At 38.8% G+C, this 25,921-nt stretch overlaps 1 protein-coding gene across 12 annotated transcripts in view; it reads left to right on the forward strand.

The window, feature by feature from the left end:
* The window catches only part of KIAA0586 (KIAA0586 ortholog), a 73,354-nt gene extending 47,782 nt beyond the window's left edge, over window positions 1-25,572 (forward strand). For 7 of the 12 annotated variants that reach the window (XM_075150832.1, XM_075150835.1, XM_075150837.1 and 4 more), the window contains 3 exons: window positions 382-469; window positions 20,415-20,480; window positions 25,163-25,572. In XM_075150832.1, coding sequence (XP_075006933.1) covers window positions 382-469; window positions 20,415-20,480; window positions 25,163-25,308 — 300 coding nt within the window. In that variant the 3' untranslated portion in view covers window positions 25,309-25,572. The other 5 variants (XM_075150838.1, XM_075150840.1, XM_075150833.1 and 2 more) reach the window with 2 other exon arrangements.
* The last annotated feature ends 349 nt before the right edge of the window (window positions 25,573-25,921 follow it).

Raw genomic sequence — 25,921 nt, forward strand, 5'->3', positions numbered from 1 at the left:
GTTTTCCAACCTGTGTGCTGAAGTTTTTATTTTTCTTTTCCCTTTCAACTTTCTCTTTTTACTCAGGATGATAATACCTAGGGAGAAGTCCTGGGTATTGAAGAAAGCCAGAGAAATCTTAGGTTCTTTCCGCCGCATGCTTTGAGTAGAAACTGAGGGTCTCCTGTGTCTTCAGGTCTAAATGGCACTTTGCCACCTACTGCTCCCAGGATGTTCGTCTAGAGGAAATAGCATTGCAATAGGCTAATTGAGATCTGCATTCTTTTGAAGTTGAAATGAAGGAGAACAAATGCATATCCTTTAATGAATCTTTAAAAAACTATTTGGATGTTTCTTGAAGCTCCACATAATTTCAATATGATTTTAATGTATGATACATAGGAGGAAAGCCGAGGAGCTGCACAATTTGAGACTGTGAGACCCCGAGTTGTTCATGTGAGAAGGAAGTCTGAAGCGATGCAACAAGAAGGTAAATTAGTATCAATAAGCAAACATGGTTCTTTCAGTTAAGCACATCACTTTTAAATGTTGTTGTATACTGATGTATATTAAAGTTCTGATTTTTTAAAATTTGGTTTTCATTACCAAATTCCCAAAATTTCAAAATATTTATATATAGTGTGTATAAATCTGTGTACATAGTTACGATATTATTGGGGTGCACTGAAAGGATTGGAAATGTATCTGTATGTAAGTGTTCAGAATCCTTGCAATTAAGTATTTATTTCAATTTTTATTTGCCAAGAGCATTATAATGTACATATTATGTAGCCAACTGAATCTTAATTGCTTTACAGAATGCTGTTCAGCAAACAAAATATTCATGATGTTGTGATAGATGGCAGTGGTTCATATGCATGAAAAAATGCAGGGGTACAAGAGGAGAACTGAAAGATAATACTAAGTTAAGATCATGCAAATGTGAAAAAAAAAAAAAGGCCTGGTTTGAGATGGACTTCAAGCTAGTGTGTAACAGATAATGCTTTTCTTTTGTGAAGGACACTACGTATTATCTGTGCGTAACCATGCTATTTTTGGAGATTATTTAACAGTGTTTGTTAAAAGTGTTAAGGATGTTACATGAGAGGGGGAGAATATATTTTGTTTATTGTAGTTCAAGTCAGTGTTGGAATAACATAAACTGTGCATATTACTGCCATATTTAATTGTTTTAGCAGATAATAAATTTCTGGAGGTGGTAGAGTGAGATATGTAGCAGTTTTAATCTTACGTGCTAAGAACAGGAATCTAAAAACCTGCATGTCTGCAATATATGCAATTATAAGTGCTCCACCCTAGTATAGACAAATTCTTCCTTCAAGCCCTTTTTAAAATAACTCTTTGAACTTCTTCCATTTAATTTTTTTAAAACATCTAATCGAATTATAATTCTGATGGAATTATTTTGCTTCAAATATTTATAAGTGGTAAGAAAAGCCCTAGGCCAGTGTTATTGGTCGTGGGACTTGAAACCTAATTTCAAAATCATGGTTTACATATGAAGAAAGTTATGAATAATGTAAAACTTAGCTTCTATAGACAATTAGTGGAAAAGCTTACAGAACTGAAGTGGCACACCGTAGTGCATGTATATGTTTTGCTGTAGGGACATTTATCAACAGGCATTTTTAAAGTGGGTAAACAAAGACTTAATTTATTACCATTATTATTATTAACATTGGTGGAAAATATTGCAATGACTTTTTCTAACAGGAAGAACTGTATTTTTCCTCTGGTGTTCAGAAAATCCAAATTGCCTAAGGAAAGTGAATTTCCAGTAAGTTGAGCATGACCTCTAAATCACTAAAAAGGATGTGGCAGGTCTGCCTCGCGGGATTGACCCGCTGCCAACGTTAAAAGCAGTTTTCCTTCATAGCGGTTATAGGAATCTTCCTTTTCTTCTTCTTCCCAACACTTGCTATTAAGCATCAGAAAGAAGGAGGAAAGGGGGGATAGTCTTCCTAACACTGTACTTCATGCTTTTACACCTCAACTTTGTCTCAAAGTGTTAAAACGACAGCACTTCCAGCCTGTATCATTGAGTAGGGTGTTAGAGAGGGCTGGAAATGGAGTAGAATATTTTTTATTAAATCTCTTGTTTTCTGGAATATTTATCTTTAAAAAAAAAAAAATTACCTCTACTGTAATACAAGGTCATAATACTGTAATGCTGTGTGTCAGATGAAAATGTTTGACCACGAGATGGCAGTAGTCAATTTTTTTTGAGAGGAACAAAAAAAAAAGATGATTTATATACCAGGATAATTTAAATCTCATTCAAAGTATACATATTTAATGAGCCAATAAAAATCTAGAGGATTTGCAAATGGAAACAACTGTCTGTCAGTTTTAACCAGAAGGTCTTGTCTCTATAAGTTTCACCACAGTGAACTTAATCAGTCAAAAAGTTGAGGGTAAAAATTAATAAGAACCATTTGAAAGAAAAATGAAAACTTGCAACATGATAAGTATACATGGGTTTAAGAAAATACAACATTTTAAAATTAAGCACATCTGTTACTTTAAGTTCAAAGCACCCTGTTTATAAAAACTTCATGTCAAACAGTTGCCTTTACCGAGATAGCAAGGGACAATGAGTACTTGCCTGAAAATGGAGAAGCATTTCAGAGGCAGGACTATTTAGGTGTTTTTTCAGAGTTTAAAGAGTAAGGGGTTGTATTGGTATTAGAGCTTAGAAAATCTGGAGACCTGAAATGAAGTGTGAATTCAGGATGTTGGGAGAAAAGGGAAATTGTTTTGGAGTGAGTTGGATGTAAAAAACCCCTTTTTTTATTTAATTGATAAATACATGACAAGATTTGATTAATCTTTTGTCTACGGTCATAAGTATATATACGGTAGAGCTTTCTTTTGTTGTTTAAAAAATTTTTGTGGTCTACAGTGAACATGTGTTTTTACTGAAAAGTAAGTTGATTGATGTCTTCTAATGAAAGTTGAAGTTCAGTAGGATTTTACAATATCATGCCTGAAAGAGTAATGTCTTCTGAAAGTTACAACTGAAAATAAAGCCTGAATGTATTATTAATTGAAATGTGTGCCTTCTCTAGACATAGTGGAGTCAGTGGTTTGAAAACATATATTTGTAGTATATAATATACATGCATATATATTTTGGGCTTTATAATACCCTTTAATCTTTGTAGCATTCTTTCATAAATCTTCATAAATTTAATATGATAATAATTGTTGTGGTTGGTGAATGCACATATTTCCAGAATACAAGCATTTTCAGGCTTACATTAACATGATTCAGAGTTTTTAAATTAAAATGAAAGAACAGGTGGCAATGCTTGACTGTGGAGCATTTTTAAACTTTAATATGAGCAGCTCAGAAGCAAGAGGTAGATGTATCTTCACTTAATTATTTTTCTACAGCACAGACTGTCAAAATGTGACCAACTTCAAAATGAGCACAACTTCATGATAGTAATTCCTTTTTATCTCCAGCTAGTGAATTATATTCAGGCAGCCATAAGTACATGGGAAAGTAATATTGGGACACTAAGCAATTGGCTTTGTTGCCACAGAGAGATTGCACAATTGCTTGTGGGAGGAGATGATCTGTGCAATAAATGAATAAGAGGGCAAGAAGCCCTTAAAACAATCCGTATAAAAAATAAAGCTTCCAGAGTCCCTGTTCGGTATTGAAAATGGGCTAGTTCTGTGTTAACATTGACATTATGCTGTATTGAAAATTCTAGTATTGAAAATATGGATATAACTAAATACTTCTTTGCCTCTCTTCTTCAGCCAGACATTGCTCTCGGTTAGGTTTTGGGTTATTTTTTCTTAAAACTATTGTGGCATGAGGCAAATCTCTAACAGATGTTTCAAGGAAGGAAGAAGATTAGGATAAGGCTAAAGGTCTTTATTTTTTTCTTGGAACTCGAACTGTTTTGGTCAAACTCTTAACAACTATTCTACTGAAAGTTTACTTTCTCCTTAATATCCTGCTGTTTCTTTTTTTGGACTGAATTTCACTAAAGGCTTTTGCTAAAGGCCGTCCATACCACCCTGAAAATAGCAGCTCGTGAAGCAAAACGGAGCTATTCTTTCACGCTGTAGACAGTACCACCACAACCTGAGAGGTAGGAATAGTTTGCAGAGCCTACATTGCTCCTTGAATTTGACTAATTTCTGAGAGAAGATCTTGGAAATTGAAGTCATGAAATCAATTAGCTGTAATTACGGCATTTTTCAAGCAAATGTCCTCTTAGAGGTTTATGTAAGTTTTTCAGTGCTTCTTCAGAACTCTTATTTCTGGTCTATTTTGATTCTGGTTTTCCTATACAGTTACCTCCCTGTGCTATCAGATGGCTCATTGACATAATTCAGTTAATATATTTTACATTCGGGCAAGTCAGGAAATGCAAAACTGCGTTTCCCACAGAAACTCTGTCTTTTCTATAAGTAGTCATTAGCTTTTAGGTGCTCCAAGTGGTTTAGAACATTAGTTCTCAAAGAGTTTTCGTTTGCTTTTTCTGCACGTGACCACAGCAGTTACTCCCATGCATTAGAAAACATGCATCTGAATAATAATGCATTTTGCATATTATCCCTGCATAAAATCCTCAGTAGCCACACTTGAGAGTTTCTAGTTCGAATTGCTGTAAGTCAATATTTAGCTGTGTTACAGTACATTTGGAACAGGAGTTTTGAATTTCTTGGCTTTTGTAAATATTATTTAACTGTTAAGAAGTGCCATTTATAACCATGGTTGCTTCTTTTCCCACTGAGTTACTTCAGTTATTTTTCAGACAAAATATTAAAACAGAAGTTCGATTTTTCATAGCTTAAGGCAAAGTCTTGTATAGAATTGTTGTTGTAGACAATGATGTCCTCCTGCTGTGGGTGTGTTCTGCTGCTTCAAGTTAGGGTCCTGGGAAACCAAGCACCAAGAACTGCTGTGGGTTTCATGTGACTTGGTACATCCTTGCACCCATTCCCAAAAGATCTGTTTCTGGGAAATGATTCTCCAGTCTCCTAGATCTGTCATTTCTTCCCCTCACTTATTTATGCAAAAGGCACGAATAACAGGAACTTCTAGCAGGTGAAGCACAAATCTCCCTGGTATGTTTTTTAGACTCCTAGAATGTAATTTGATTTTTTGAGGCATCTAAATTAATTTAAATCCAAGTAATCAGATGGAGAAATGAAAAACCGAAAAAAAACAGTTTATACTTAAAGAAAACTGTATCAAGCCAGCTGATATTGCCTTGCAGTCAGGATTTCCTACCAACTGGCATGCTCGGGTAGAAGTCATTTTCCTCTGGTGTCCAGTTCCACACCACGTTATCACCTTTTCTTACGGATCTACATGCATTAGGTTTTTGTTCGCTTGGCAATTTTCTTCAACTTCTAAGATGTTGAGAGTTAGTTCTCTTACTGCATGCCTCCTTAAATGGCACAGAGGGATACAGTGCTCTCTCACTGCTGCAGCATTGTCAAGGCATTTCTCTGACCTTGTGCTGAGGCTTTTGCTGTGGGAGGTATGTGCAAAGGCAGAAAACTTCCCCTTTTTGTCTTCCCTTGGTGCCTGTACAGATGATGCTTTACACCCATCATGAAATCTGCACAGCTTTGTATATCTTCAAGTTTCCCCTGTACAGTCCTCACGAGAATCAACTCCTGCTCCGTGCTGCATGTGGGTATGGTTAATCTTTGGAGGGGAGGTATTTTGCACTTTTGATACAGTAAAAAGCATAAAGCAGGAAACCTTCCAGTGCGGGCTTAAGGAGTGTTTCTGCTCAGAAGTTTTAAGTTCAGGAGGTGAGGCTGGCATCTGTAGGCTCATTACTTAAGCAGGTGAAAGCAGTTACAGTTGCTCCTTTCTCCCTTTTGATCAGATTTCTGTGTTTAAATTACACTTACTTTGCTGAGGTTCAGGGTGTATTCCGGTACCAGGTCCCTCCTCTGGTCTGTACACAGTAGCAGGTTTTTTCTGCGGAAGGGGAAAGAAAAACTTATTCAAACTGACATGATCAGTACTTAAAGGATTACTTCCTATGGAGACTGTCAAATACTTGGATTTTTACTTGTCTTTTTTCAGATTTACTGGGGCGCAAGGTAAATATCCAGAAATCTCATCTGATTCCCTCTTCAAGCCTAAATTTTAAAGGATTGCAGGTGATCTAATCCAGTGACCTGTGGCATCCCTCAAAGTGCATTTTATATATCATAAACTAAAGTTCAGGGCAATGACAAAATTAAGCCTGGTATTTCATTCATATGAAATGTGCAAATAATGAGGGACCAGTCCCTTTTTCATACTGGTAAGCTGAAAACCCGTGGTGCTGCTGCATAAAGCAGCCAATGTACATTCTGGAGTTTGTATGTCCTTTTTGCCTCAAAATTTCATGTGCTACCCAGTATGGGTGCCTGCTGAGCATGAGCTGTCTGTATCACATCACACAGACACCAGAGGCTTCTGAGGATTTTCTGTTCTTAAGTATGTCTTAATAATGTAAAGGATTTTACTTCCAAGTTTATTAGAATTTCTTTAAAAAATTTCGATTCATAATTGCATTTGCTTTTCAAACACTTGTGACTACCTACTGGAACCAAAGCAGTCCAGACTGCCAGACAGTTCTGCTAACCTGCGGCACCACTGCCTCATCCCTGCAATGCAGATTTCATAGAATCATAGAATCATTTGGGTTGGAAAAGACCTCTGAGATCATCAAGTCCAACCGTTAACCTAACACTGCCCAGTCCACCACCAAACCACGTCCCTAAGCACCACATCTACACGTCTTTTAAATACCCCCAGGGATGGAGACTCAACCACTTCCCTGGGCAGCCTGTTCCAATGCTTGACAGCCCTTTCAATGAAGAAATTTTTCCTGATATCCAATCTAAACCTCCCCTGGCACAACGTGAGGCCATTTGCTCTTGTCCTATCGCTTGTTGCTTTGGAAAAGAGACCAACCCCCACCTTGCTACACCCTCCTTTCAGGCAGTTGTAGAGCGCGATGAGGTCTCCCCTCAGCCTCCTCTTCTCCAGGCTAAACAACCCCAGTTCCTTCAGCCGCTCCCCATCAGACTTGTGCTCCAGGCCCTTCACCAGCTTCGTTGCCCTCCTCTGGACACGCTCCAGCACCTCCATGTCCTTCTTGTAGTGAGGGGCCCAAAACTGAACACAGGATTCGAGGTGCGGCCTCACCAGTGCCCAGTACAGGGGCACGATCACCTCCCTGCTCCTGCTGGCCACGCTATTTCTGATACAGGCCAGGATGCCGTTGGCCTTCTTGGCCACCTGGGCACACAGCCGGCTCATGTTCAGCCGGCTGTCGACCAGCACCCCCAGGTCCTTTTCCTCTGGGCAGCTTTCCAGCCACTCTTCCCCAAGCCTGCAGCGTTGCCTGGGGTTGTTGTGGCCCAAGTGCAGGACCCGGCACTTGGCCTTGTTGAACCTCATACAGTTGGCCTCAGCCCATCGATCCAGCCTGTCCAGATCCCACTGTGGAGCTTTTCTACTCTCCATGTTTTTCCATATTTTTCCATTTTTTCCTTTTTTGCAGGTTTTGGAGGGGGTTTTGGTTGGTTTTGGGGTTGTGAGTTTTTTTGTAGCTTGTGTCTCTAGTGGCCAGCCATATTCTAAGGAGGATTCTTACTAAGAGGAGAGTACCTCTTGCTGCTGCATATCCACTGTTAAGAGTTTGAAAGTACAAGTTGAGAGCCCTAAATCGCTATTTCCACTTTGGCAGTCTACCTTTGATCTTTCACCAGTTCCAGTTTCCAGTTGTATAAATCCACCTATTTATAGGTCTTGCCCGTCTAGGGCCCAAGCTAGAATGTGATGCCTGTTCTTTTTTTGTAACGTTCTCATGTGGTGGTCAATCAGCTGGAGTCGCTGTGCATTGCAAGCAGGGTATGGTCTTGATAGCAAGTATTAAATACAGTCTCAGATCTCCTAGACACTAACACACTCCTCATCAGTCTAGCCAAATTGTTGTGCCAAAGCAGTCTTTCTCACAGCCTGTGTAAGATTCGTAAACACGCTAGGATCTGACTGAAGCAGCTTTGTATTGTGTATTATGATTTGTATGCACTTTTACAAACTTACAGTAATTGCTGTTGCCTTCATTGTAAAGAGCAAAAAATAAACACACACAATAAACCCCCTTAATGGGCACTGATCCCACTGGCACTGATCTTGAGTAACTCTGAATAAAAGCAGATGGTAGCAAGCTGACTAGGCTGACCTGCTTTCCCCTTTCATGCAAACATTGCTTACATAAATGGGGGATGCACACAAAAAATTAATGGGCTTGGGCAAGCTACCTAAGGACAGAGACTCCCCATGTACTTAATGCTTACATCAGCCCGAGGGCTGTTTCCAGTTAGCTCTTCTCTGGAGGGAGAAGTTTCTCACAAATTAGTGGTTCCACAGCTCTGAGCCCATGGTTTAATAAGAAAGAACTGATGTGCATCTAGAAAGTAAGCATGCTTAGCTGTTCTGTGACCTGTGTGTTATGGTAGGTCATGGAAAATGATCAGAATAGTCTCTCCTGAACCTGCTACTCATTTATATACATATAACTGAGGCTGAAGTCCCTTTACACATCATCTTCTGTCATAATGTTGTAAAGAGGCATTTGATTTTTATGGTCTGATACTACTTTAATTCACATGCCTATTCATTAGCAGTGAGGGCAAATGAATTTAAACTGAGATTCCTGGTTGTTCTAAATGATGTGCCTCAGTATGTCACTATTACAAGATGTGTTGTAAGAAATAGCATTGTCTTATTCAGCAGAGCGTTCGGTTGGAGTTACTACCTCCAGCAGTATGCTACAGCCTCTGCCAGAGATTACAGCCTGCAAAGACAATTTCCCGAATAAGATGTATTTACACTCCTCAGTCCCTATCGTTTTCAGCCTGGTACCTCAACGCCAGCTAAGCTGGAGTCAGGAACCATTCCAGCTGTCTCAGACCTGCTGCCGACTCTGTGTTACTTCAGTTGGCAGATGCACTACGGGATCTTCTAGGATGATCATCCTTTCTTGGATTAACAGTCATTTAAGTAGGCCTCTTATCTCACATTTCTTTTTTAGTGTGAAAGTTGCATTTCTTTTTTATAAAAGGCATCAGTATCAGACCAGGAAGTCTTGATGCCTTTGGGTGCTGGCAACACATTGCATGGATACTGTATGGTGACAGGTGAAGATAATGAGTATTACAAACACATATTTCAACTTGGAGAAACATTTATAGCACTGCGATAGGAGAAATGTAGGCTTTCTGTCTTCAGTATGTGCTGGGTTTGTTTTATTTTTCTGGTTGGCAGGGAAGGCAGGTGTTGCCCTTTATAATTCAGTGGCTTGTATATCTCTGAGAGCAACGCAACAGAAGAAACAGCTTCTGCTTTCCGCACTGTGTTAGTTTTGGTGATCCTTGGGCAGAGGCAGCTGGACACCCTTCAGCTTTACCTGTTGTCAAGAGCTCTGAATTCAACTTTTTAAAGCACTACATAAAAACTGGAAGGAGCCAGCTGTTTGTGTGGGGAGTGTCTGGGTAGAAGAGAAATTACTAGGACAAGAGTGTATATGCCGAGTGGAGGTAGCTTAATGCGAGTGATGAATAACCCATAGATTCTGACTGCGTGCCTCCGAACCTCTTTTATAAAGGAGATGGGGGATTTACAAAAGTTGTCATTCTCAGCCATTAAACTTTTTTCTTTTTTGTTTTTAATGCTTTGTAAATTTTAATGCTCGCAGAGGCGAGGCATAGCTGTAAAATTATTAATAGAACCTAACTAGCCAATAAATACAGATATTTAGATGATTGGTGTCCACAGTCAATTTGTAATGCTATTTTTTTAATTTTATTATATATATAATTGCTTATTATATTATAAGAGGGCTTGACTTACTGGCAGTTTTCATGCTCTTGAACAGTGTCGTTACCTAAGTATTTTATTTGCTTATTTTTCTAGATACTTTAGGAGTAAACAGACCTCCTACTTTATGCACTGAAGAAAGGCCAGGTTTTTCCAGCACCAGCTTCTCAATACAGTGATACAAAGACTGCCTATAATTAAATATAAATATATGTTTCCAGTGCCCCTGTGATTAATTTCTTAAGACTAGGAGCCCAGGAAACGTAGAAAGAAGGCAACAGCATGGAGTAAATGTTATCTAGGACGTCTTCTAAATGAAGAATACTATATAAATAATGGTAATGCTACTCTTTGATAACATGCTGATTTTGAGAAATGCAGTCTGCCAAAGTAGCTTTCTTCTTAAAAATAGGGTAAGAGCACTGGTGAGTGAAGATTAAAGTTGTCATGCGTGACCTGTTGCTCACTGCTGAGGTTGCATATGGGACTGTATTTTGTAATAGTGTTGAATAACACGTGCAAATGTAGAACTTGGTTAAAACACTTTTCATCTTCTATAGAACTAATTTTGAAAGTAAAATACAACAAATCCTCATCTCTGAAATACCAGTTGCAAATGTGCTTTTGGTGACTGCATTTGCAAGGAACAGTAATAAATGATGGAGATGGGTTAAATTTTGTCTGTGGACTACTGTGTTCTGGTTTTTATCATGAGTGCTGTCATTCAGGAAGAAACCCCTACACCTAGAAAAACTTAATTTAGATTTAGAGCCTTTGTATCTCTGTTGTCGTTCTTTTCTAATCTAAAACTTATGTTTTGCTTTTAAAGAAGGAAGAACTGTTTTTAAGCACAGTTCTAAACAACACAGTTTCTAAATAGTGAAAGTTGTTGAGTGTGACACAAAATATGTAGCAGTTCTGTAAAATACATTTTTTTCCCCCCAATGCTTTGGCCACAGGGAGGTAACTGTTTCTTTTTATGTATGGCACAACTTTGACTTTCATTAGCTCTTTCTTTTTAATGTCAGATAGGCATGTAGTTTTAATACAAAATGATAAATCATCAACCATATGCGAACAATGAAAATGTGTATCTCACATTTTCTGGGTCTGGTAGAATTACATTTATGTTTTGGCTCAAAACTATGCAATCAAAGTAGGTTAGACTTAATATGGGTCAACCTGTAGACCTCCACCCTAACTCGGGTTGTTACAGTAAAGTAATAATCTCAGGGTTGCATATCGTGGCCTTGTTTTATGCACTGTACATATTGCAAGACTTGGGTAGAGCTATGTTTGTTTAAAGACAGTAGAACAGCTGCAGTTTCTGTCCCTGTCAGGCCATTGTATCTTCAGTAGAAGTAAAAAGCATGGAATTTGCTGGCAGTTGCTTAATTTCTGGGGGGGGGTTAGTTTGTTTTTATAATCCTAAAACCATAATTACAGATCTTGAGAAAATTGTTTTATTTACTTAAGAGCTGCCATTGTGCCCTGTTATGTAAATCAAAATTATAAATGGGAAATATTTACTCGTTTGAGTTACAGTGTAAATACACGATTAACTTCTTAAAAGTGCATGTTGCTTATTTCAGTAATTGGACCCACTCCTAGAGACAGACAAGCAGGGAGATTACACAGGGAATGCTTGTTGCTGAAGATGAAACTTCCTTCCTGATTAAAAAAAAAAAAAAAAGAGAAAAGAAAGGGGGGAGCCATTTCCTGTTGGAGTCCTGACTTTAAGGGAGGCCGGGCAGTTGTGCCTCCCCGTGCTCCAGCTGGCCTTTGCATGCCGTCCTTTGTGGAGGCGTTCTCTGACGAACGATGTCCAAAACCATTTTTACAAGAGCGTTTGGGGTTTGCCTCTACAGGCAGATGTGGGATTTAAAGAGATTTTTGCTCCTCTCTCATCTGCTTTTAAATGCATGGCTGCGACAGCCAGTATCTCTGAGGTTAAGGCTTGATAAAGGCTGTTCTGTTCCTAAGATTTGTAATCTTCTAGAAATGGCCTAGTGAAGAGACTCAACCCAAAATTTCAGCTGTATGTAAAAAATGTGTTCTGTCCTCGATATATATGATGTGAAAAATTAATAATAGCAGCACTGCAGGCAAAATCTTCTCTGCTACGATGTGACAACCCACCCCTTCATTGGAGGTTTCAAGAATTTGGCTGCGCTTTTGGAAATAAGCCTCATGATTCTGCCGGAGAGTTGTTATAGCTCAGACAGAGCGCAGCACACAACGGCTTTGTTGGAGTGTTGGCTCTGTGCTTATGGCAGGAAACTGCAGTAAAAACCTGACTTTTCTACCTACAATATGTGGTGGTTGTTTTGAATGCAGCCCAGGCTGCGTTTTAGTCTTTTTTTTGAAGTAAAACCATGCTCACAGTCTTGAGAACCACAGCAGCTAAAAGCTAGAACCACTTAAGATGACAATTAGGGCCTGACTCTATACTTCATTAATTCAGTAGGTTTTTTTAACTTTCTTCAAGGACAAACTCCCTTGCTCTGTCTGTCCAGCGTGGGCTGTTAAATGAGAACCATACATTCAGTTCTTTAACCCAGCTGCTTTTTGGAAGTCTGCATGGGAAGTGAAGCACTTAGAAAGAAGAGTAGACTTCATGCGTACCCATCATAAGTCCGAGTGATGTGTTTAGGAGATGTTCACATCGTGGAACACTGCTAGTTCAGAAATCCGTGAACTAGCCATCAAGCAATCTCCAGAAGCAGCGAAGCTCGGGGATGTGTGGTGGTGGGCTGAAGCTGATGGGTCCCAGGATGATGTGATTTCATAAGGCATCCAGGACATCTGCGTGTCGCTGCGATTTGTAGACATGCTTGCTTGGGTGTCCCGAGTACGTGACTGTCTTTCAGAATGTGCCATCCAACCATTCACACTCTTGTAGAGCACTGCAGTGCAGAGCCTGCCAGAGGGAATATTTTGAAGTATATGAAAAGAAAGTTCAGATGTTTTTAGTCTGAGAGTGAAATTGCAGAAGGCCCTTAGAGGTCTGACTTATTGTGCAATCTCTGTAAGTAATTTGTAATCAAAATACCTTTGCACATGTCACTTTTATATTTCCTGTAATAAAACAGCAAGAGCAATTAAGATTTTGGACCATAATCTTCTACAAGCTTCTAAAAATGAATGGGTTGGGAATTTTTTGGCTGAAATAGCCAATTTTTAAATTTTTGATTGCTTCAAAAAAAGTTTGGTAATAGCTCTTTTAATAGATTTTTAACTGTAGCCTGACAAACAAAACTGTTATGTGGTAACATAATTGATCTGAAGTTTACTTCTGAAAAAAGTTAAGTAAGAAACCAGAAGAAGTCTTCACAAAGACATCTGTACTCCGGTAACCCAGCATGTGACCTACTGGGCTTTATGCATTTCAAATCAAAAAGAACAGTAAATATACTGCCATATGCATGCAAATGTGTCTAATAACACACTGTGTGCTGGGTATCTGTAATGTTGTTCTGACACGGTTCAGAAAGTTGTCTGTGGTCTTGGCATTCTTCAGGAAACATTAGATTAATATAGCTGCCTTTGTCATATAATTTTTTTCTTGTTTAAGTAGGTGTGTGAAGGCTGGTGCTACATAAATGAATTATACGGAAGACTTTGGAGGAAGAGGGGGCTTGTAAACGAGACTGAAATTAATGAATATAAGAACTAGAAATCAAAACTTTATGTTTAGTCTGAGGAGAAACAATTCCTTAAACCGTAACCACATGGCTGTTTCTTGTTTGCCATCAACTCTGGTTGACTGTTATTGTCTTCTGTTAATTCTCTGGGGCAGTGGCCTGACTTTGTTGAATGAGCCAATTGTTTTCCTTTGTGTTGCCCATCAAGTAAGTCCCCATCTGGTTTGTATCAGACTGTTTTCACAGCCAACAACTGCTGCCTTTTCTATATCCTGACACTTAAGGGCCCCATGCTATCAAAGCATTGCTGTGATAGCCTGTCTGGCTGGGCCCATACAGCTGTGCCTTGCAGCTTGAAACTATTACCCAAGTAATGGTAACTTAGAACTTGAACTGGCTCTTATTCCCATTGGTGTCGTGTGTACAGTGAACAGAATACATTTTTGTTGAACTCTGTGTTCAACAAAAAATTCTTTAAAGCTCTCATTTTCGTTTATATGATTGGTTAGTTTTTATTTTCCAGCAGCTTCCTGTATCTAGAGGCAGTTTTGTGTTCTTCTAAAACATTAATGAGTACAAGACAAGCAATATTTATTTAAGGCACTGTTGTTATTACTTACTTTTATGGTACATTAAAGCTCAATACGTGAAAATTAAACAAGCAAATGATTTCTAATGAGGATTTTTCTTATCAGATTTAGAATACATTTCCAGGAAACTTTCTGTGCGTGATAAGCATAGGTTGTGTGAATAATGCTACACCTTGGCTACTATGCTACTCACTTTCCAAGTAGCTCTCTAAAAATACAGAGCCACGGACAATGAGTCTGCATTAACCTGTCTATTCCTCCTCTGAAGGAATAGGAAAGGATTGGATAACTCCGTAACCTGTGCAGTAAAACTATAGGACGGTTTGCATTGCAGAATGAGAGGCCCCAGGCATGATCCAGGCCCCTTTCTGCCAGCCTTCCTACATGGTAGGAGACAGTCCTGTTCTGAGAGACCTTACAACATGTGCGTTCTCTCCCTCCAAGATTTTAAAAAAACTAACATTGCATCAAATAACAGTGACATTCAAATGTAGTCTTGTATAAAGAAAGATGATCTTTAAGCATTTGTTCTCTTCTGCTCTTGTGTAGGCTGTGTAGCCATGTAACTCAATGACAGGGTAATCATGAGGGGAAACATATTCCCCAACTTGTATATGTATTGAATTTTAAGTATATTCTGGACTCTGTTCTTTCATGAAATTTAAGAGAGGGAGAGAAAGAAAATAATGGATAATGCATTTAAAATTTCTGGTCTTACTGTGAGCGTGTGCAAGAAACTGCTAGAAAGCAGATTGATTTATCTAATACTTGCAGAGTAAGCATTCCTGAACTTGTGAATGAATTTGCTTCAAGTAAAATGCTAGGGAGCCATTAAATTCCATGAGACACAAGATAAGATTTTTTTGCCTTTGTGCTTTTCATACTGGTACACACTGGGTGTCATTGTGGCAGATTAGGATTGTGCTAAATAATTGGGTTTATATCATTGTCAGGTATATGGAGGGTTTGCAAAAGCTGCTTTCTTAAGGAGCTTTCCATAATTGCTCTTCCTATGAACCCTGTATAAATTCAGGAGTTGCAGTGTGCTCTAGAGGGGTGAACAGACCCAGGCGTCTGTGCCGTTCACCTGCACAAGTCGTATCCCGTCAGCACGCGGTAGCCCACACCTCTGCAAGGAAGCTGCTCCCATACATGCCGACTGGATTTCTGTACACACTCCTCTCCAGTGCAGATTTCCCTGTACTGTGGCCAGGAATATTTAAACCCAGACAACTGATAAATGAATTTCATTCAGGCTGCTTATAAGTTATATTAATCATGCTTGTGGCCCAAAGCAATGAAGAAAGCTATTGATGAACTGAGTGCAACCAGGTTTGGCACCAACAGTTTGAACTGGGAAGAGTGAATGTCAAAGTGCTGCAACGCTTTCTAAAATAAGTTGGCACTAGATACGAGAAGGAGTTGTCACCATCAGTTAATGCAGCCAGCATCTTCAAAGTTTCTGGTGTGTATGTGTGCAGCGTCAGAGGTAAAGAACATCTGCCGAAATGAGAACCTAATGCAAACGAGTATGCTCAGTGTCTCAGAAGGCATTGCTTGACTGCTGCTCAAAGATTTGTGCGGAGCAGCTCCTGGGTCGCTAACAATAGTTGTTGGTTTCACTGGGTTGCTGCTGGGGAACCGTTGGTCGGTAGTGAAGGCTTCAAGAGGCACAGTGTTGCTGGGAGCAGTCTGCAGTGTTTTCCCTGCTTTTTATAGCAATTAGCAGAGATGGAGGTGTGTGTCATATTAAAATCAGTAGCGATGTGCGTGAGAGAGAGTTAAGAAGGTGGTGTGGTGTGCTGAATATGTAGCTGAATATGTAGCATAGATGTAGAGCAATACGTCTCTGCAGTTCATTTATTCTACTGATTTAGAGCTCAGATTCACCCGAGTATTGCAAAGGAATTTTGTTCTTACTCTTTCCCATGTAACAGGCCAAGGTTCTTGGATTTTTTTTTTTTTTTTTCCCAAGGAGGAATGCTTATCTCTATTGCACAAAGTTTAAACATTCTAGATTTTAACAAACTTTAAAATAGCACAGGATAAACCCATATATTTACTCTCAGACCTTTCCAAGTCTCTGGTCCCGGGCATTAAGTTGTAGAGGCAGACGTTACTTGTCATCACACTGGGTACTGATTTCAAGAGGAGGTTTAGACAGCCTTTGGCAGAATAGGGTCTGGGCACTTACATAATGGCTGTCGCCCAGCAGATCTTCCAGTAAAGACATTTAATGTTTTCCCTATTTTAACATATGCTTACTTACGTAGATTACAACAGTATTCTTTCTGAGCTAATAGAAAAATAGCTTGCCTCTCGAAACTTCCTAGAATTGCTTATTCCTGATACATTTTTAATTGAGATAAACAAATGGCGAGACCTTTAGTGGCCATCTTCTGTTAAACGAATGGCTTGAAAGGAGGTCTTTTTAACAAGTTTGTCGGCGTGTATGCTAGAAATGTGTGTAGAAGCATCCTAGTGTTTATTAGAACATATGACTGGAAAATGCTAACTGTATAGGACTGGTTTTGTTCTGTCTTGTTTTGTTTTTTCTTGGGGAAAACATTCACAATCTCCTTTTTAAAAGGTGTAATTACAAAAATTGAGTAATTGTGCTGTAGGTATAAGTATTTTAATATGCCAGATCTTTGTAATGGTAGTACAGTAATAGGAGTCTTGGCAAACTCTTTCCGTATGGAGAATCCCATGACTTTGTAAGTGAAAATCATCAAAACAAATGCACAGGGTCATGTGAATATTTAGAATTTAGAAGTATTCAGAACAGAGAAATATAGCTATTTTGTTTGTGGTCATCTAGAAAAACACTTGTTATTTGAACAGTTTTTTATTTTTAGTATATCTTACATAAATTTTTATTATAAGAATGCATTTAGTGACTCCATTATACACGAAGAATGACTTGCAGTGAGAAAATTCTGCCCTGCAGCACTGCCTGAAGAGCCGTGCGGTACAGAAAGGTTTCCGTTTTCTTCCTGATGGTGCCCATCCCCTAGCCTTCATTCAAATCTGGGTGCCGATTGCTGCCATGGCTGGAGGGGATGAAACCTCCTTGCCCAGGAAATCCTCTTGGCTGTTTGAGGGAGAGCTCATCAAGGTCTCCCATGACACTTCTAAGTGATAGAAAGTAGCTTGTGACTTCTCACACTGATTCACTGAAAGTTGGCCTCTTACAAGTAATTCCTAACAATTTTTATAATACTCATGTAGCTGAGGCGTTAATAGGGCTGGATAGCGTGCAATGCTTAGTAAGCATATGCAGCGCAAGCATCACTGCAGATAACATGCTCAGTCTTGACCTGCAACGTACTGAACCTGTCTGATAAGTAGAGATTGTCATTTGCCCCAAATTATGTGCATCCCAAGTGATATGGACAACCACACATCAAAGACTGCATAAAGGCAGCATGCTGGAGTAATTGTTGGTAATTTAACTGTGTGGGCCAAGCTGATCTGAACAAAAATTGTGAGCCAGTAAGGGACTCTAGAGTAACCCAGTATGTATCCTGGCCAGTCACTAACGTACAAAAGAACATAATTTGCTTAGGGGATCCCCTCACTGGGACACCCATCTTCATTTTAAGCATGACCTGGAAAGATGTTCATTTTCAAACCCACTGCAACCCTAATTTGTGATGAAACATCATTGAATTTGTTCATTCATCTTTAATTACTTGTGTAAATTATTTTAAAATTATTTTTAAATAAAAAAAGACCATGTAACTTTTAAGAATTAAAAAGATGCTTTGATCTTTTTTTTTTTTTTTGCTTGCCACTCCCCATGTAGGCTATGAATGCTGTTATGTCTAGCACTGTGGTACGATGTAGATAAGCTGGAGGCAGTATTGCTGCAATTAATATTGTTAAGATATGAGGTCTCAGTGGAGCCAGTCCTACTGCTAGGGTTGCAGTGAATGATTCTGCATCCTGAGGGAAGTCTGCGTAACTTTATCTTAGAATTTAGTGTGAATTCCCATTATCGATCATTCGAGTCCATTTTCTTTTTGAGCTTCTTTATTTTGCTTCAGATGCCGGCATTAAAATGTCTTTTGGATCCTCAAACATGAAGGTGTAAATAACAGAGCTGAATATATTATACAAGCATACTTTAGAATTATCTTCCTGTCCATTTGCCTGTTAGATTTTGCAGAAAATGATAAAAAGATTGGTATGTAGGTGATATTTAGTTCTACTGAATAAATAAAATATTAATTATACAATTAGATATGCAGGTTTTTAATTATCACTTGTCAGATTCTCCTGATTCCACCAGCTGTTTACCTAGGTTGCCTCTTGTGGTTTTAGAGATTACTTCTCCCCCTGGCCCTTGCACAAAATACACATTTTCCTAGTGTTTTTCAAAGACTCTGGACCAGTAACGAACCAACTCTTTCTCCTTTTTTACTTTGAAATAGAAGCTGCTGCTTCAAAGTTTACTGCAGACCCCTCATCTCAGTTCTCCTCAAGAAAATGGTGGCAGTCAAGAAACAGCAGCGCTTAAAAGTTAAGACAAGACTATTTGTTTCTAGCCAATTGCACATCCAAAAATCACAGGCATCTGTACGGAAAAATCAAATTGACTTTTAATATTTTTTCTTAGCATTAATCATTATTGTGGTTATTTGGAAAGATCATTACACATCTTTTGGAAGTGATTTGCTGGGAAACAGCAGCAAGAGTTGTGGCGGGGGAATGGATTTGTTAAGCAATGAGATATTCTACAGAGCAAAATATGCCAGATCTAAAGGAGCAGAGTAGATTTTAGGCACCAGAAGGAAATATTTATTTAGTAAACTCTGCAATCTCATTCCTAGATGTTTTTGGAGCTGCTTTCTGTCTGCCCTTCCCTACCGGTCTCCGTGTTAGGATTTTGAAAAATCTGGTTCTAGTTTATTTTATGTATTTCTAGTTTTTGTTCTGTTTAGTGTTGCTATTGGTAGGAATACAGCATGTTTTGGAAAACCACTGAACCTTGAACTCAGACTTGAGAGGAGGAAAAATCATTTTCAAATATTCTGCTTTGAAAAATTTGTTAGCTGCTTAGCCTGTGTCCCACCCTCCTTTGCTGACTTGGGATCTGAATTTATTTTCTTTTCAGAAATATTTATAGCTAGGATATACATTGGGGTTTAAACAAACAAACAAAAAAAGAAAAGCGCGTGTGTGTGTGCATGTTTATTTTCTGTGTGCTTGTATGCAGTGTTTCTGTAAGTACATTACACCATGGGAAGGTGGAATTTGCCAAGTTTAGGTCAAAACTTGAACTGAACTCATACTATATAGTTTTCTGTCTCTGCTGGTGTCTGTGGCCCACTTATGGAGGTTTATGAGTTGGCTGAAGCCTTTGAGAATGAAACTGTGTTTTTTCAGCTCAAGCAGTAGACTCATGCTTTTAAATCCAGACATTTTTGGCTCAAGTCCTACAGATGTCAGTCCATTTCTGTAAAACAACTGAAGTGTTTTAATTGTAAATCTATCCCTTTCATGTAACTCGGCCCTAGAAATTTGGCCTAAGTTTGCGTAGAGTCTTTTCTGTTTGTCATGAAACCGGCTAAGTTAGGGGCAGCCTGTTTTTGAGTTACAAAAACAGAACTGCATGCATTTGCGGAGCATCTTGTTCTTGCTTTCTGTATTTCTATCCTAGGGGAAGGCAGCAGCCAGGGGCCCTACGCTTAGCAAAGCATTTACACAATGAGAAGAGAGTCCCTGCCCTAAAAAGCACATGTGCTTAAGCGTTTTTGCTTTGTTTCTGGCAGAGCTGAGAAAGGACACCTTGTCCACAGTAATATAAATATGCGTAAGGATTCAAGGAGGCCAAGGCTAGAAAAGTGGAAGAGCTATTATTTCTAATGAATGGAGAATAATTTTGTCCAAACGATTGGATTATTTGAGAAACTGTTGATGGTCCTGCTTATTCCTGAGAACGTTGTATTCTTCACCATCTCGAGGCCGTGTGACTTACCATACCCGCTTTGAACTGTATAAGCCATTAAATTCCAGAAGCATTGAATTATGGAGCCGATATGCAGGGTATAGCTAGACATGAGTCTGAACTGGAAATACTGTATATAATTATAATTAGGAACGTGACTGACTTTGCAGCGTATTTTCTTCTTTTGGTGTAGCCTTCAGAATTGCTTACATCAAAATATGGATGTTTCTTATCAGTATATGTTAGCCCAGCAAGGCTGGAATAAGTTTGATTTTGAAGATGCTGCTTTTTGGGTTGCTATACTTGGTAACTTGCCTGTACAACCACGTATGAAAATGAGGGAATTTTTCTTTGGTACCCTACAGATATCCATGGAGACATGGATCGAACACACATTGGCACAAATACGTATCTCACATCTTTACTTCCAGGTAAGAGAAGCAGATAAAGTGTTTCTACTGATAGTGGTTCTGTTACCTTTGGGCTTGTAGGTATTCTACTTTACAGTCACCACTGTAAAGAATTTCTGACAACTCTGTTTCCTGGCTAACAGTCTTTGTGACTATATCCCAGATGTAAATCTTCTTTGTAGGGAAAAAGCAAAATGGGGGAATGACAGAGAAAAAAAAAAAAAAAGATACTTTCATTGAAGATTTTAAGATGCTGAGTTAGAGATCTGCAGGTGCTGTGCTGTCCCCAGTGCTCTGAAGACTTGAGATAATGCCATCTGGAGGAAGTTATTTGTTGGGACAGGACAGTGTTTTAAACTTTGAAGTCAGTAATAAACAAAGTGAAGCAGCTGGAATCTGGCAGAAGAAGAAACAAGCCATTCGTATCAGCCCGTGCTATTAAAGGAATGAGAGCACTGCACTGGAGTTGTTTATACATATGCTTGGAAGTTTATTCTTGCTCTAGAAGTTAGCTGCTTCAGTTGTTACGTTAGAGAGTAGAGGGAGGATTGCTGGCGGGTGATGGTTGTTTTTAAATTTTAGGAAGTAATATGTAGGTAATTACAGTAATTATGGTTCTTGTTTTATACTGAAACAATAACCTGGGTCCTGATCCTTCAAACCCTTCCCTATTTATTGTCTTGAAGATAGCTTTTTTCACTTATAAGATATGGGTCTGGTTTACCTCCTTACAGATTAAAAATAGAAGTTTTATTTAATGTATGGATGTCGATTTGAAGGAGTTAAAGCACATGGTTTTTATTTGGCTTAAAAGTCAGACTTGTTTAGTCTTTTTATTTTGCCAAATAGAAAAATTTAAAAAGAAAGATTTAAACATTTTTCTTTGTTCTTATTGTTGCCATATGGTATTAGTAACCAAACCTCCCTTCAGTGTGTTTAATTCCTTTTCCATTTGACATATATTCACGATACACTTGTATATAGCATACTCTGTGTGTGACAGTACCTCTTAGAGAAAAATTCCCTTCACAGGTCACCGGATGGTTGACACACCATTAATTTTTATGTTTCTGTTAAACAAAGATCTAGAAATTTAGTACTGTACATGAATTTGTTATAGATTGCCAAGAACAGGAAAAATCTCTAATCTGAAATCTGACCTTTTCCATCAGTGGGTCACCAAGATGTTTTCCGTCACTGTTGAGTTTCTGCCAGTCAAGGACCCTTACACACTTATTAAGAGTGTCAGTTTTCAGTTTATATGAATGTATTCTATTAGACAGTGACAATGAATTTGGAGAACTGGAGGTCACTTCAGGTCACACGTTCCATTTATTGGATTTTAACAAGGAAAATTTTTATAAATACATCTAAGTACATGATTACAAAATTGTACTGAGTACTTCCAGAGCCTCTAAAGAGGGAAAAAAGCTGTGAAGATTACCTGCCTTCCTGCCCTGCACTGCTTTGTAAATGGAGGAATTTTCCATTCCATTTTTATGGCATATCAGAAGATTATAAGCACCATTGCAATTTGCATATTTATGGCAGTGAAGAGCTCAATGTTCAAGAGGAAACCGTTTTAGTATTGGTTATGAGCTGTTCTCTGACGTGGGGAAGAAATAACATGGAATATCACATTGTTAAAGAAGGAGCTGGCCAGGGAGTATACAAGTGCTATCACCAGTGTATGGCAAAAGGCAGATACAGACATCAGTAAATAACATATATGTGAACAGGAATACAAGCATTTAAACCTGTGTGCTTGTATTTGTGTATTTATTCACATACCCATCCCGATACGTATATATGAATGTGTTTTATGCACTGTGCATGCACGAGGTTAGATTAAGCAAAATGTAATAATGATAAAGCACATGTGAGAGTAACTTAGTAGTTGTATCTTTGGGCCAACGTAGAGTTTCAGGACTAGCAGCTTTCTATCCTGGAAAGTTACAGTCATGGAGCAGAATCTCCCATGGAGCTGAAACAGGATATCCTTTTTTATTTTTTTACAGTTAAGACGCTGAAAATCCAGGTTCTGTATTTTCTGTGTGCATCTAACAAAGTCAAAGACTTTAGATTTCTGTCTTTAAAAAAAGGGAAATGTTTACTTCAGGTATTTTTAAGCTTATCTTTAAGGATATTTAGATAACTCAGGACCTGCTAACTTTTCTGTGGAGCAAGTAAATGGAATTACTCTTCTAATTTTTCTGTCCTTTCAGCATTTTATATCTGTCAGAAAATTGAACTACAGTATATCTGTAAAATATATTAAAGTATGTGTTAGGAAGAATGTAGACTAATATGATACTTTCTTTCAGCACCCCAGAATCAAATACTTGGGGTTACTACAGAGCCTTGGCATAAGGGAATATTCTTTTTTTTTTCACCTCCATTTTTTCTTTTTTCTTGTTCTTTTTCTTTTTTTTTTTTTTTTTTTTAACAAACCTGAAAACAGCTGTTGAAACAATGACATAATGGAATGTGACATGACTGTGGAAATTATTAACAAAGTCAAGCTTTGGAAGCATCAAACTACATATAGTGTTGGAAAGTTGCTTTAGTGTCTAGGATGATTTACAAAGTTTCCTCAGGCATTACACATTCATGTCTTTACTGTGTGTCAGCTTCATGTCTAACCAAATAAATGCTGTGCTTTTCTTCAGTTCCCCTTCTGAATAACCTATTTTTATCATGCAAACATGGCTACAGACTAAGCTTGTGGAAGTATTTCTGGAAAAACAAAACACATACATTGCTTGCACATCTTTGTGGTGTTACCATAAATGTGCTTTTGAATCATGTTCGAAAGATGTAGAATTTCTCATGCCTTCTTACTGCTCGGGTGTTAGGTTTGCTCAGGTCCATGCCAACCCAAACTTTGGCAGCTGTGCTTTGTAGAGGGATTCGGGCTGGGGGGGACGAAGGCTGTCCAGCTAGTGAGGATAGTCTAGCGAAACTATGGACATTGCTTCTTGTAACGTGCGTAAGCGGCTGTGGCGGGCAGGTGACGTGTTGATTCCCTGGGGACACAAAAAATGCTCTTTGCTCTTGGTACCTTTCCAGAGCCCTGCCTTCCTGAGGAGCAGGAGGCTTGGCTGGCACAGGTTGCTCCGAGTACTGGCTTTACTGTCTTTGGCCTCGTTTGTGTTTGACTTCCTAGGCTTTGGCTGCTGTGCTAGCATGAAAAACACCGGATGAAATTTTATTTTAGCAGTGGGTTTTTGTTGTTTTAATTAGCCATTTGAAGCGTGCTTTGCTACAAGTCAGATAAAAGCAGATTACTACTACAGTGACATAGTAGATAATTAACTGGGGTGAAAGAAAGCCTAACTTCTTGGTTTTATTGGGAAAACAGTGTTTTAATTACCTAGTCTATCACAGAGGAAGGGAGAATTGTTATAGCTTATCGGAATAAGAACGAACTCTAAGAGAGCCTTTGCTGTTGTACACAGACTCATATATGTTTGTTTTGCTTGTAGCTGCTGCACTTAAAATAAATGTCCCAAGGACAACTGAAATCTCAAAATGCTCTCTCTGTAGTTTTGTGAATGTTGTAGCATTCATCCAGTGCCATTTCTCCTGTCCTCCTTCGTTCTGTGTCTGTAGCCTGATTCATGTCTTGCTCCCCCTGCTCCATGAATTGATTCGTCTTGTCTCCTTCCTCTGGCTAAATACAGGAATCCTGGCCCATGACCCTTCTCCCTTCCCATCCCTGGTGTCTGGCTGCAGGTTGTTTTCTACCCCTCCGGTGGTTCCCAGACAAGGATGACTCTTCAGCTCTGCAGTGATCTTTCACAGCCAGTGCTGCTGGAAGCTCTGTGGGACGCGTCCCCCTCCCTTGCAGGGGCTGCTGGCACGGCGGTGGCTGGGCTGTGCGGGGGCTTGTCCCTCTCCCAGGATGTCCCACATTTGGCAGGGTCAGATCGCAAGAATGGGAAGTGGCAAGGTGCCATCTCGGACTTGCTGGAAGATGAATACAGCTTGTAAAGTCCTGCAAGCCACATCTCCAGGGGGGAGGCTGTATACATTTTCTCTGGAGTCTGTCAGAGGATGAAAGAAGGGAGATAGACCACAAACGAGTAGCAAGAAGGACCCTTAATGAGTCAGGGAAATGGGGTGGAGATAGGGAAGAGCTAAAGCAACTTCTCACTTGTGTTTTGGGCAGCTGAAACATTGATAGGGTGTTTTTCTCTGTAGGACTTGTAGCCAATTACTTCAACTTGGATTGCTTTGCTTTGTATGATTGTATATGTATATATGTGATATTGAACAACCTGAATGTTTTCTAAGGGTTTGATGCAAACAGACATACACATATAGATGGAGTTTAGAAACACTGTCAGTGTCTGCGGATCTCGATTAATTTCTGTGGAAAACACCAGTATACGTATTTGAAATTGTCCTCGGTCTACTGGAGATTATATATGTACATGTGTGTATGTATGTATGGTGTATGTGTATGTAAATACAACCCAGTCTCTATATGCACAGAAATTCATCCCTTTGTTACCTGATAAAGAGAAGTCTGATGGCTAAAACAGCACTCTCTGAAATGCCTCAAAACTGTGGACAGTAGGTGTCTGTGTCTTTGTATTTCCATGGAGTGATGCAATATGGAGATGACTTCAGTACAGTTTAGTTGTTTGTCATGGACAGCAAATAATGTGTTTTGTTCTGCCTTTTTTTTTTTTTTTTAGGAGAGGATGCTGCCCCACATTTAAATTCACATGTTTCTGCAGCAAAGGTGTCAGTGAAGTTGCCTTCCATGAACATAGATAACCAAACACAAAGTATGAGTAGTATACATGACGATTCAGATTCTTCAGGGACAGATACGTTTTAAAGCTTACGACTTTTTATGACAGTCGCTGTCTGAAGATTTTGTCATTGGTTCATTTGTCTGCCTAGTGTAATAGTGTGGATATTTTATCAAAATACCCATCTCTCAGTACTGTTTATTTTCTACTATTTTTCTTACAATTTTGTTATGATTATAAATTTAGGCAATGATTCTGTTTGTGAATATATCAAATATTTTTTAAAAAATAAAATGCAGTTCTTTCAGAATCGTTGTGAGTTTAAGTCAATAAAGGTGAAGGCCTTTTAATTATTTACTGTATGTACAGATGAATGTGGAAGTGATTGTTATTAAAATCCATGGCAAAAGTCTGCCCCGCTGATGGAAAAAAATGCTTGGCTCAATATAATGTCACTACTGTCGAAATGTGGAGCTAGGGGAAAGTATACTTGAAACCAAAGTTTGCAAGAAAATTGTGTTCCTAGATATCTTCAGAGCTTGTTCATCCTTAGAAGACTGCTATCACGAGACAGTAATTCAAAATGGTATGTAAAAGAGACCATTAAGAGTTTGTATTGTTATTATGAGGAATTTCTTTTTTTTAGAATTACAAGAATTTTTCAGCATTTTGATGATTGTGTCCCTAAAGACTTTTTCC

Source organism: Calonectris borealis, chromosome 5, assembly GCF_964195595.1.
Source record: "Calonectris borealis chromosome 5, bCalBor7.hap1.2, whole genome shotgun sequence".
Taxonomy (NCBI): domain Eukaryota; kingdom Metazoa; phylum Chordata; class Aves; order Procellariiformes; family Procellariidae; genus Calonectris; species Calonectris borealis.